The sequence below is a fragment of the Tachysurus vachellii genome, chromosome 2 (assembly GCF_030014155.1).
Source record: "Tachysurus vachellii isolate PV-2020 chromosome 2, HZAU_Pvac_v1, whole genome shotgun sequence".
Taxonomy (NCBI): domain Eukaryota; kingdom Metazoa; phylum Chordata; class Actinopteri; order Siluriformes; family Bagridae; genus Tachysurus; species Tachysurus vachellii.
The window spans coordinates 3,927,090-3,939,515 of NC_083461.1; the positions used below are offsets into that span (position 1 = coordinate 3,927,090).

The 12,426-nt window shown below is 37.0% G+C and overlaps 1 protein-coding gene across 1 annotated transcript; it reads right to left on the reverse strand.

The window, feature by feature from the left end:
- Positions 1 to 7,361: 7,361 nt before the first annotated feature.
- On the reverse strand, positions 7,362 to 12,001 carry LOC132862088 (purine nucleoside phosphorylase-like). The gene is made up of 6 exons (XM_060893939.1): positions 11,852 to 12,001; positions 9,864 to 10,033; positions 9,538 to 9,641; positions 8,999 to 9,174; positions 8,642 to 8,832; positions 7,362 to 8,148 (listed from the first exon to the last, which is right to left on the reverse strand). Exons 1-6 carry the CDS (start codon positions 11,872 to 11,874, stop codon positions 7,934 to 7,936), a joined length of 879 nt encoding a protein of 292 aa, XP_060749922.1. The 5' UTR covers positions 11,875 to 12,001; the 3' UTR covers positions 7,362 to 7,933.
- Positions 12,002 to 12,426: the final 425 nt, after the last annotated feature.

Sequence of the window (12,426 nt, forward strand, 5' to 3'; positions counted from 1 at the left end):
ACTGCTTCGTGCTGCACACAAAAAGAGTTTGAGAAACGTTTTGAAACGTTTATTGTGAATCTGTAAGTTTTTTCTTTTTCTGTTTGTGTTGTTAAATTGTAGTAACACTTAAGTATAAACAGACACACAGTAACTTTACAGCTGTAAAGTCAATGTGGTGTCAGATAATATATCTTTATGTGTGATGATTATTTTATGTGTGATCGATTTATTGTGTATGTGTGTGTGTGTGTGTGTGTGTGTGTGTGTGTGTGTGTGTGTATCAGCTATAAAGTTTCCTTTTCTTTACATCATGCTGCTCTTGTAGGTAACTCTCTTATAGGACTTTCTGAAACACAATGAAGTGGCTTTTAATTCCTTGCATCATTGTGATGGGTAAGTGATACTGTTTATAGTTCTGTATTAAACACTGATGACAGATTCAAACATTTCTTGACATGATGCTGTGTTTACCCTAGTTGTGTTTTACCATGGAACCTCTAGTGGGATCCAGAATATTGTATGGTGGTGTTTTGGACAAGAGAGATTAAGAATATAAGACAAGAGTAGAGACATGATGGATTGGATGGGGTTCTGTCGGGGTTCTCATTAAACCTATTAAAGACATTTATGCTTCTGTCTAAGTGACTATAAGACCTGCTCCTGCTCAATTTAGAGGTGTATGTGTGTGTTGTTGTATTATTTGCCTGTATGAAATAAATAAAAGAAATTAAAAGTATTTAAATAATAATTTAAAATTACATATAATTTAAAATGACCTTAAGTTATGTTGGTCCAGTAATCACACTGTAATGTCTTTATGTTCACATCTAAATCTAAAGTCTAATCCAATAGTCCATGTCCACAGTAGAACTGCTCTGTTTACTGAAATATATTTTAGTTTCAGGTTTATTTTCATTACACACAAGGGACAGATGGAATAAAGTTCAAAGTATCACCTAATCAGCAGTGTGTCTGTGTTTCTTTCAGAGAAAGTTCTAATGACTTGTGTGAGATCTTTCTTTAACATTCTCAAAAGTCTGGACTGTTTGTTTCTGGAGCCTGTTGAGTTTTGTCCCTTGGTTCGGTTTATTTAAACATATATGAGCACAGCAATCGTGCTCAGATCTGCACTGAATCAATCAGGCTTAGACGACCTGAACAATGTACTGAACAAGGATTGTTTTCAAAAGAAACAGCTTTAAATTATGGATTTATGGTGTGTCACATATTCAAAATATATTTTCTGATTTATTCTCTGATCTGTTAGTTTACCTGCTGATGCCACAGTGCCAAGCCTTCATCGTCATAGAATCGATGGTGAATAAAGCCCTGACCCTCCCATGTAACTGCTCAGGAAATTGTCCAGTGGTTCGGTGGATCCGCTTCATTCCTGACAACGCTGTCATTGTTCAGAGCCGGATTTGTTTAAAACAAGAGCATTTAAAGAAAAGATTTACACTACCAGGAGATACAAGCAGAGGAAATTTCTCCCTGATGATCAGTTCAGTAACCTACAATGATGCTGGCTCTTACATGTGCAGCTGTAATGAAATACCAGTGGCTGAAGTAAAGCTGAAAGTTATCAGTAAGTGCTCTTGCTGTCATTAGCAGAACATTCTGTCATTCTTAACATGTCTGTAGTAAAGTCTGACCAGCCACATTAAATGCTAAACTGTAATAACATGATCTGTTTTTGTTTATCTGGAAGTTCCGACAGTTCTAAAGGCTTTCGAGGGGAAGAACGTCACTCTCCCGTGTTACGGAGACACTCGACAAGTCGTTAAAGATGTAAAGTGGAAGAAAGATGGACACGAGGTTCTGCTGTACACTCCTGCAAACAGATCGATGACTAAACAAAACAGATTCACGATGTCAGTAGAAGGCTTTCTAGACGGTGATCTCTCTCTTCACATCAGTCCAGTTCACCTGTCTGATACAGGATTATATCAGTGTCTCATCCACGATGAATCTCAGGACGGAGAACCACGAGCTGTGTTACTGAAGGTAGAAGGTAAATACATCTCTTATTCTAATGATACTTACAGACCTTGTGAACTGAAAGTTAAAGGTTTTGTTAAGTTCCTGTGAGCTGAGTGAACATTCTAGTGTAGAGTTTATTTGTAAATTCAGTCCCACTTTGTACGGTTTTTATACTGATGTACAGATGCAGCGGCTCAAAGTTTTTCTTTTCCAACGTGTGACTGACCTTAGTCAGACTTTCATCCCGCCTTTATCACACGTTTAGCAGACTTTTGTCATGAGCCCCCCTCTCTACAGGCAATGAAGTACGTGTGAATATTCTAATGTAGCCACCCACATTTTTATCTGTTGTAATGTAATTCCAGGGCACAACCTGAAGATGGAGCTTTGCTCACAAATACTTTCTGACCCTGACTTTACAGATCAGAGACAACATTTTTTTAAGAGTATAGAAGCAGTTTTCTCTTTCACACAAGATAGTAGGAAGGAAACTTTAATGTCATTATCACACACTGGAGAGAGACAGACATATGGATGTTGTATTTGGTGACACTCTGGGTTTTGAACTTGTGCAAATTAAAGTCAGTTTTTATTATATATATATATATATATATATATATATATATATATATATATATATATATATATATATATATATATATATATATATATATTTGATTTGAACCAAGGACAAGATCTTTTCAGGACATGCATCTATGACCTGTTTAGACTTTAACCCTCTTATTACAGTATGTGGCAAGTCAAATTGACCTCAAATTGCTAAGGTTTGTCATTGCCACAGTACATATGATATTTATATAACCCTTGTGCAGACATGGGGTCTATTTGACTCATCTGGAAAGTTTAATGTGTCATAACTTGGGTTTCCTTCCACATATTTGCCTGAAATTTACCAGGACTGTTCCAAATTATGAACATTGCAAGGCCACATTGACCCGGCCACATTTAGTGGGCAATAGGTCACACTTTTACTGTACTGTAGTCAGTCTCCATCAGTGTTGTAATGTAACAGAGTTATTTTTTTACAAAGATTTTGAATGTCTAAACCTCAAAACGCTCAGTAAAGTACACTGGGGAAATCCTGAAGTTCCTTACATAGTCACTGAGTCGTCTTTTTCTAGTGCAGGTATTTTACATGTTTGGTTAGCCAAAATATTGGCTATGTTTAAATATACTGCAGATCTGATTTAAATAATAACTTAAAGAGATCGTAGGAAATGAGAATAAGGTAAAGGATGGAAGCTAAACCAACGGACTGAGGGTTGTACACTAAACACACACAGGTTTGATGGTGTGATCGGTAATGATGCGGTTATTGCGTTCATGGAATTTCAGTCTGTATATATTTCCTGACATTGTCTAAAGCCAATATAGAAGTAAGCAGTGTTGTAATGTAACGGAGTACAAATACTTCGTTACCGTACTTAAGTAGAAATTTCACGTATCTGTACTTTACTTCGCTATTTAAATTTATGTCAACTTTCACTTTTACTCCGTTATATTTCCTAGATAAAATGTCTACTTTTACTCCGCTATATTTCCACTAAGCGTCTTCGTTACTCGTTACTACAAAATAATATCAGAAGAAATGTGTGCGACTGCAATAAGGGAGGTTTGGTGAATCACTGCTCCTAGATTACATTACGCTCCACACACCCTACGGAGAAGCACAGGGACGCGCAGCGTGCACGCGCAGTCAGAGCTGGAGGCGCAGCGTGCACGCGCAGTCAGAGCTGGAGGCGCAGCGTGCACGCGCAGTCAGAGCTGGAGGCGCTTATCTATAACGTTAATCAGCAGAAAGCCGCAAAGACGGCAACCAAAAGCAGTAAAATTTCACTATTCTTATTACCAGAGTTAAAATTTACCAGAGAAAATTTTGGTGTCCACTTTTGCCATTTAATAATACCATAACTTTTGGCTTACTATGTAGTCATATAATATATAATATAAAACTCTTCTTGTTTTAAATTCTCACTGAGGGCTAAAACCCCCTAAAGATGAGACCCTAGAACTGCCCCTGCTCTTATGCCTACAGAAAATCACTGAAATTTTACTTTTTACTTTTACTTCAAATACTTAAGTACATTAAATATCAGAAAATAACTTTTGATACTTAAGTACAGTAAATATCAGATAATTTAAGACTTTTACTTGAGTAATATTCTAAAGGTAACTTTCACTTCTATCAAAGTCTTTTTCTAGTACGATACTTGTACCTTTACTCAAGTATTGCTTTCTACTACTTTATACTACACTGGTCTCCATGCATGTCAGGTAGCGTGTTAACATCCAAACAACACAAAAATGTCTCTTAGTGTTGAAGTTCTACAGTTTCTCAGTCTACAGCTTTGAAAGTGTCTTAATAAATAATCAAATAATATACAATTTGTTTTCCAGGGCAACAACAATTCACAACCACCAACAGCGCTCCAGTTTCAGGATGGTTTGCACTCTAGGATTGTTCATCTCTGTAGGGATCAACATCATCATGCTGATCATTTACATTACATGAGAAAATGAGAAAATCTTTCAGAGTCAGATTTACAACTTCATGAATTTAACCGAGTATCTTAAATTCACCATTCAGGTGGCTGCTTGCACATTGATTAATGGTTATTTAATGTCTCCTGTTTTAACTTGAACAGACATATTAAATGAAGAGGAAACACAACAGTATTTGAGCCACCACAATTGTTTTATTTCCTTTGTTCTGTACGTTCTGTACTAAGTCTAAGCCAAAAACTGCTGATCAAATTATATTATGATAAAATTTATTATGTTAGATGATCATATTTGCTTATGTTGTTTAAGGGTGCAAATAATTCTGTTATTACATCTATAACACAGACGCTGTTTACTCTCATGGCGATGTTTATGATATAGACTGTGTGATTGTCTTTAATGATTGTTTATAATAATTTAAAAGTCATATTTTGGATCTTATTCATATTAAATTTAAACACTTTGAATACGTATTTTAATCACACTAACATGCAGGTTTTTTGTTAAACTGGTTCTGTATGGACTATTTCCACTAGATTGCACGCATTCTTGTTTGTATTATTAATATGAACCCGTTTATTTCTTTTTTCCCTATAAAAGAGAGACATTATTTTGCAATGCTTTCATTTTGTGTTTTTCACTTTGATTTTTTATTTTTTTTCATTTTGCCTTGACTCCTAACCCTAACCCTAACCCTTTGCTTATATACCAGATAGTTGCAAAAAACATTGTACTGCATGTCGTACCCTGTATGTATGTGTATGTGTCAAATAAAATTTGATTTGATTTGATTTGTTCGCATTTTTAACAAACTAAAACAACTAAATCAAACCTTGATTATTAATGAAATAAAAAATATGTCAAGTAAATATCACTCATTCTTGCAAAGATATTAACAACAACAACAACAACTGATGGTAATATTAGTGTTACAGGTATAGATTTCAATAGCATTTATTCTGTGGTATCCTGAGGGGCCAGTTGTTCAAAGGTAAACTGATCGGATTTTGGTTATCGGATTGGATCAAATCTTGAAAATGGGTTGTTCAAAAGGGAAAGAAGGAATCTGAAATCCGATTAGATTATGAAATCCAATCCTAGTTTTAATCTGGATCAAACCTTCAGTTTGTGTTGTTCAAAACTTGTCAGTAGGGGCCAGTTGTTCAGTTTAATCTGGATCAAAATTATTCGCATTTGGAAATCCCATTTTTTCCTATTCAGGATCAGGTAATCCGTCTTACTTTTATGCCGGTTTTTGAAAGCAACATTGGATTGGATCACCCTGATCCAGATACACCATTTCCAAGATTACCAAATCCGGATTACCTGTGCTCTAAATGGCGTATTTTAATCACACTAACATGCAGGCTTTTTCTTAAACTGGTTCTGTATGGACTATTTCCACTAGATTGCACACATTCTTGTTTGTATTATTAATATAAACCTGTTTATCTCTTTTTTCCCTATAAAAGAGAGACATTATTTTGCAATGCTTTCATTTTGTGTTTTTCACTTAGATTTTTTTTTTTTTCATTTTGCATTTGACTCCTAAAGAACCTAAAGAATTAATGTTTTAAAACTTTTTCAGTTTTTTTTTATGTGTGTACAGTATATTCTTTAGTTTTAATGTTTTAATGTAAGGTGGATGAAGGAAAATGATCCCTAAATGAAATATGGAATATAAAATATTATTGATTGTATTATGTTCATTGTTGTGTTTGTTTAGTGCTGCCAGACTCCAGCAGTCACACAGAACAAAGAGGAAACACAATTTAAAGGCATTTTAAATGTCTACACAACTCCTTAATTAGGGGGCACGGTGGCTTAGTGGTTAGCACGTTCGCCTCACACCACCAGGGTTGGGGGTTTGATTCCCGCCTCCGCCTTGTGTTTGTGGAGTTTGCATGTTCTCCCCGTGCCTTGGGGGTTTCCTCCGGGTACTCCGGTTTCCTCCCCCGGTCCGAAGACATGCATGGTAGGTTGATTGGCATCTCTGGAAAAATTGTCCCTAGTGTGTGATTGCGTGAGTGAATGAGAGTGTGTGTGTGCCCTGCGATGGGTTGGCACTCCGTCCAGGGTGTATCCTGCCTTGATGCCCGATGACGCCTGAGATAGGCACAGGCTCCCCGTGACCCGAGGTAGTTCGGATAAGCGGTAGAAGATGAGTGAGTGAGTGAGAGTGAGAGAGATAAAGGATGAATGCATATTGAACGACAAAAATAAAATATCACTTCATTACTTAAAATGAGCTTATATTATCATTTAGTTCAGTTCAAGCAACACTCAAATTAAGTCGAATGCAGAATTAGGGTCTAGGTGTAGATGGTGGGGATGTGGTAGCTCAGTGGTTAAGGTGTTCGATTACTGATCGGAAGATCATTGGTTCGAATCCCAGGTTCACCAAGTTGCCACTGCAGGGCCTCTGAGCAAGGCCCTTAACCCTCAATTGCTCATGTGTATAAATTGAAATAATAATAAAAAAAAAAGTAAGTCACTCTGGATAAGAGTATCTGCTAAATGCTGTAAATGTAAATGTAGGTTTGTCCATGTTGAGGTGGGGTGTGGATGTTGTGTGATGTTTTCCACTCTGTATTTACACATCGGTTACATCTCTAACTACACGTAATGTCGTAAAACAAACCTGACAAAAAAACAAAGACCCATGAGGAAACCTTTACTTGAAAAACATCCCAACAGTGAATAAATGTTAAATTTTATTATGTGGCCCTTGTTTTTTCTTGAAACTATTGCCGCAGTATCTGAATTGGCATCTGTTTTTCTGTCCCTCTTTTCACTGTTATATAAAAGATGTCAAACACAATGCAGGTGCATTAACGTTAGATTCAGATACAGACCAAGAAAACAGGAAACTAACCTGATCTTACAGCCTTTTATTTTATTTTAAAATTTGTGAATTAAATTCACTTTCACAAAATGGTCCCATCACTTTACATTGCGTGTTTTTGTAAATACACTTTGTAAAAAATATTTAACTTAATGTATATTGTTACATTTGATTTTACAGGCTAGCATTGATATCCAATAGCAAGACTTCAGTATTTAAGAAAAAATAAATAAATAAGATAAAACCTTTCCCCCTTCATCATCACTCAGCTTAAGTTACACTTGGAACAAAGATGTTTTAATAAATATTCTGGTATAAGGGACATGTCAAGTTAACAAATTAATCATTTCAAGCATTTCTACATTATTTGGAAACACACACCCTATTCCGATATCACCGTTTATGACACTGAAGGTCTCTCAGAATTCTTTCCATTATGAATGTAAACATAGAAAAGTACAGTATAAGAAAGTTTTAACAGTTTTTTAAGGATTAGGTGGTGTGAGTGCAAAGCATAGATCATAATGGTGATCTTGTTGGAATAGAATTATATAAATAAAGAGAGGAGTGTTAATCTATTTATAGTCAGCGTACACCTCAGGGTTACAAGTCATTAGGCTGTGTCATGCGAGACACGATGGTGGAGACCAGCTTCACAAGCTGCTGCGAGCGCTGCTCTCCCGTTTGCAGGACTTCCTCGTGGTTGGCCTTCTCTTCGCAGTTATAATCCATTACAGCCTTGTTGGTTATAAGGGAGAGGGCGAAGACTCGCATTCCAGAGTGGCGGGCCACTATCACCTCATGGACTGTGCTCATTCCTAAGGAAAAGGGAGCGATGTATAAGAAACAGGATGATATGGCTCTCTGTAACCACTAGGTGTCTCTGAACCCTGCTAGGTGTTTTTGTTACAGTGGAAATCCCAACCCAGCCCTAACAAAGTTACGCCTATAAATAATCTTAAGTACAATATATTTATTCCCATTACATTTGTTTATAGAATTGTATATTTTTAGTACATTTTACTACAGTATATGTCTCTGATTTAATCATAACTGCATGTGTTCTTAGCTCATTTTTGGTTCTGTTCATTTTTGCACTGAGGGATGAGTCACTAAGGAAACCCTTTCACTCCATTACATCACATGTATAAAATGTATATCTGATAAATAAAGAACATTCAGGATAATAAACGACTCATATTATTTTGTCTTATTTTTCACATGTAAATGAACTTTTGTAATCGTCTGCTTGATAAATAACTCTGTACTCATTTTATGTAAATATTAGATAACGATTTCATCCTAACTCACCCACAGCATCGGCACCCAGGCGGTTAAGCATTCTGCATTCAGCGATGGTCTCGAACGACGGCCCGCCGAGCACACAATACACACCTTCTTTAATGAAGTGAGAGTAGCCGAGCTCAACACCCACATCATGAGCCAGATGAATCATCTGCTTGTCATAGGCATCAGACATGCACGGGAAACGAATTCCAAACCTGAGAGAGAGAGAGAGAGAGAGAGAGAGAGAGAGAGAGAGGAGCACTTAATATGATTCAACATGATATGGCATGTCCAAAATATATCATGATTAAACACGAACACTGCTCTGCACATTACACACAACCACACCCTTACACACAGTGTCCTTTCCCTCTCCCTCACCTATCATCGTTTTGTCCGCACAACGGATTATTTCCAGCGAAACCTGGCATGTTTATGTGGTCTTTAATTATCATGACGTCTCCAACTTTGTAGTCTTGGTTCAGTCCTCCTGCAGCGTTCGTCAAGATGACCATCTCGACGCCCATCAGCTTAAAGATGCGGATGGGCATGGTGACCTAACACAGAAGGAACTTAACATGTTAGAACATCATCCACCATCCAAGGACACTAACATAACATTATAGATATTTGCTACAGTGATACTGAGGTTTCATTTTAGTTCAAATTTGTTGTTGGCAAATGAAAACAATCCTACATGCACTCAGCATTGATTGAAGTTGTAATGACATCGCTATTGTTCCATTCACTAATTTCATCAGCATAACGCTTTAGCTCTGATAAACAAATAAATCTATCAACAATCCAGTTATAAATGTGTCATTATATATGTTATTATATACGTTATTATATACGGAATATACGTTAGTAATATAAGGAATATAAGCGACTAATAAAAAATGCTGGTGACGGAATTTTACCTTTTGAATGGGATATCCTTCATAGAGGTGGAACCGTCCCTGCATGCAAACACATGGCTTTCCTTTAAGTGTGCCAAACACCAAGCGACCAGCATGACCATGCACTAGGGAGCACACAGAATGGAAATATGGCAGTCATTATCCAATCACGCTCACTCAATAGAAAAGTAAGAGTTAAAAGTCACATCAAACTGATAGGAATGCATGATAAACAATAATCTCATATTCAGATCTTTGGATTGTTGCCATGACACAACTGTTATATGAATTCATCAACACATGACATGTTAGATGTTTAAACATATTCACATAATGTAGCAGCTCACCTGTGCTTTTTGGAAAGTTGGGGATATTGCTGTAACTAAAAACCTTCTGATCCTTCAGCATGTCAGCGAGGCCTCCAAGGCCTGAGCCACATACGATGCCCACCAGGGGGCGGACTGGAGCCTGTTCCAACAGCCAGTCAGCTGTCTCTTTGCAGGCCTCATAACCATAACTGAAGAAATGGGTGGGAACAGAAAGGTATCCAGTCAACATAACATGTTATAAAACAGTGATCACAGTGCCTCTGTACACAAGGTGAGTCACGAGGATGAGGGAGTGGATGAGAGAGTCACACGTGTCATAGCCGGAGGGTATACGAGACAGAAAATGAAATACGAAGCACCAGGATCTGAATGTATGTAAATCTTAAAGTATGTAAATCATACTTTTTAATTTTTTCCCCCCACATGCCCTCACAAACACACCCATAAATAATGCAATGATTCCAAACATCTCAGAATACAACCATCATTACATACAACCACTTTGTTAAATGATGTTTGCTTTAGTCATAATGATTAAACACAGTAACAACATAAAGCCACAGTATCTAACAGGAAATAAAGCCACATGACCATATCTCAAAATCTACAAATAAGTGACAAATTAAAGGAAAGCCCAAAGATAACCAACCTTTTTAGGCCTCTAAATGCCTCAAGACCAGTTTTTTCTCTACAGCTGTATTACTACTGTATATAATAGTATAATATTAACTTATACCTTGAATTCATAGAAAATAGATGTGCCACAATGTACAAGCTACGTCTTTCCCAGTCACAACGCACTCGCATGACAACGTGATACTTATTTTTCATCAAGACTCATTTTAACATCCAGACATACAGCTGTGTCCAGGCAACATGACAGATACAGATAGCTGATGCTGGGACAGTTGTAGATTCCATAAATATGTTGTTAGAAGAACGTGAGGAATAGTTAATAACGGTACACACAATGGAAATGTATGGTTTCATGTTTATGTACTTGTTTTTGTAGATTCCAGATTTATTACTGGTGCCGGATGCCGAGGAGAATCAAGGATTTATACTAAGATATGAACTTCAATAAAGTCAACAAATGAACTACAAAGTCAAATAAACTCATGCGAAGACGCTGCATCTGTCATTTATATATAGATCTATTTTATTTCTTAGTATTCTGACTATCATGACTGAAAATGTTCCAATATTTCAAGCCAAGAAGCTTTTTCCTCTGTAAGGACAAAATAAACCCGAATATATAGCAAAAATAAAGATGCCTGAAATGTGAATGCGAAGTCACTTTAGATATTAGACATCAGCCATGTCCTAATTCAGACAAATAACAAAAGGAAATCATCTCCATTGAGAAACATCCAGAAACATGACGGAAGTCACGTCGCGTCCGCGGAGGAGGAGGAAGAGGGTTTCCATGGTTACGTCACAAAAACACAAAAAAACCGCACAAAAAGCGCATTGTTTAAGGATGCTGTTAATACGGAAAAGTTTGGGACGTTGATATCATTTACAATCATTATGAGTCACAACATCATGTCTACAATAAGATAATTATTTACCGCGTTTTAATGTACTTGTTCGTGTATAAATGATTATGGATGATTTTTCTGATCATAATAAAACGGTTCAAAAGTAAAACAACCGACAGCGAAAGGATAACATTATAATGTGGATTATATAAATGACCCACATCACGTCCTCTGATGGTCTACTGGGTCTTGCATCATCCCATAAAACACACAAAAGTCTCACACGCTTGTTTAACGGCTGACGTTTTAATCATCAGTAAAAATAAACTATTATAAAATATTATCATGGTAAATATAAAGATCTCCGTTATTCCGTTACATTGTAGAACAATCATGACTTTTTCCACGTGAAATCATCTTCCGCCTTCTTTCTCATCGTGGTCATGATGTTCAGCCCTAATCCTCCATCTGCTTTTCATCATCACTGTAAATACACGTGAAAAGTGTAAATACACGTTTACTCACTCTGTGGAAGACTCGGGAAACATGCTAGGCTTTTTCTCAACCTCTCGGAAATAGAAGAAAACACAGAAATCGTCGCGCGTTCTCTGTCTGTCGTCGTTACTGAGCGGGATTTTCACGAGCGCACACGATTTTACACGCGTTAGTCTCAGATTCTCGCGCTGCTATTGGCTGAACGCGGAGGCGTGTGTTACGTCACAATACTAACCCACAGCCCCACCCACTGTTTGTAGGAAAAAATGACGTTTTATGAAAAAGTACGTGTAAAAAAGGAACTTCACAATGTAACCCGTTATATCGTGAAATATCACATATATACTGACATATTGGTGATGTGAATAGGGCTTAATGATATTTATTTGTTTGTTGGTGCTGTATTTTCACTAGTGATTAGTGAATAAAGTGGTCCTACCGGAGTGATGTCACATGGGACACCGTGAACGCTAGTGCACGTGTTTCCTCCAGTTCTGACATTAAAACATCACACAGTCATTAAAAAACAGAAACAGAACTTACGAGTAGATCCAACAGTATCCACACATGCAACCTGATGTAGCTGTTATGGCAGATAGATTGAT

Coding starts and splice junctions, on each gene's coding strand:
- LOC132862088 (XM_060893939.1), bottom strand. CDS start 11,874: ATGTTTCCCGAGTCTTCCACAGA. Junction 8,833..8,998: donor TGCGGACAAAACGATGATAG/GTGAGGGAGAGG, acceptor TCTCTCTCTCAG/GTTTGGAATTCGTTTCCCGT. Junction 8,149..8,641: donor CCTGGGTGCCGATGCTGTGG/GTGAGTTAGGAT, acceptor CCTTTTCCTTAG/GAATGAGCACAGTCCATGAG.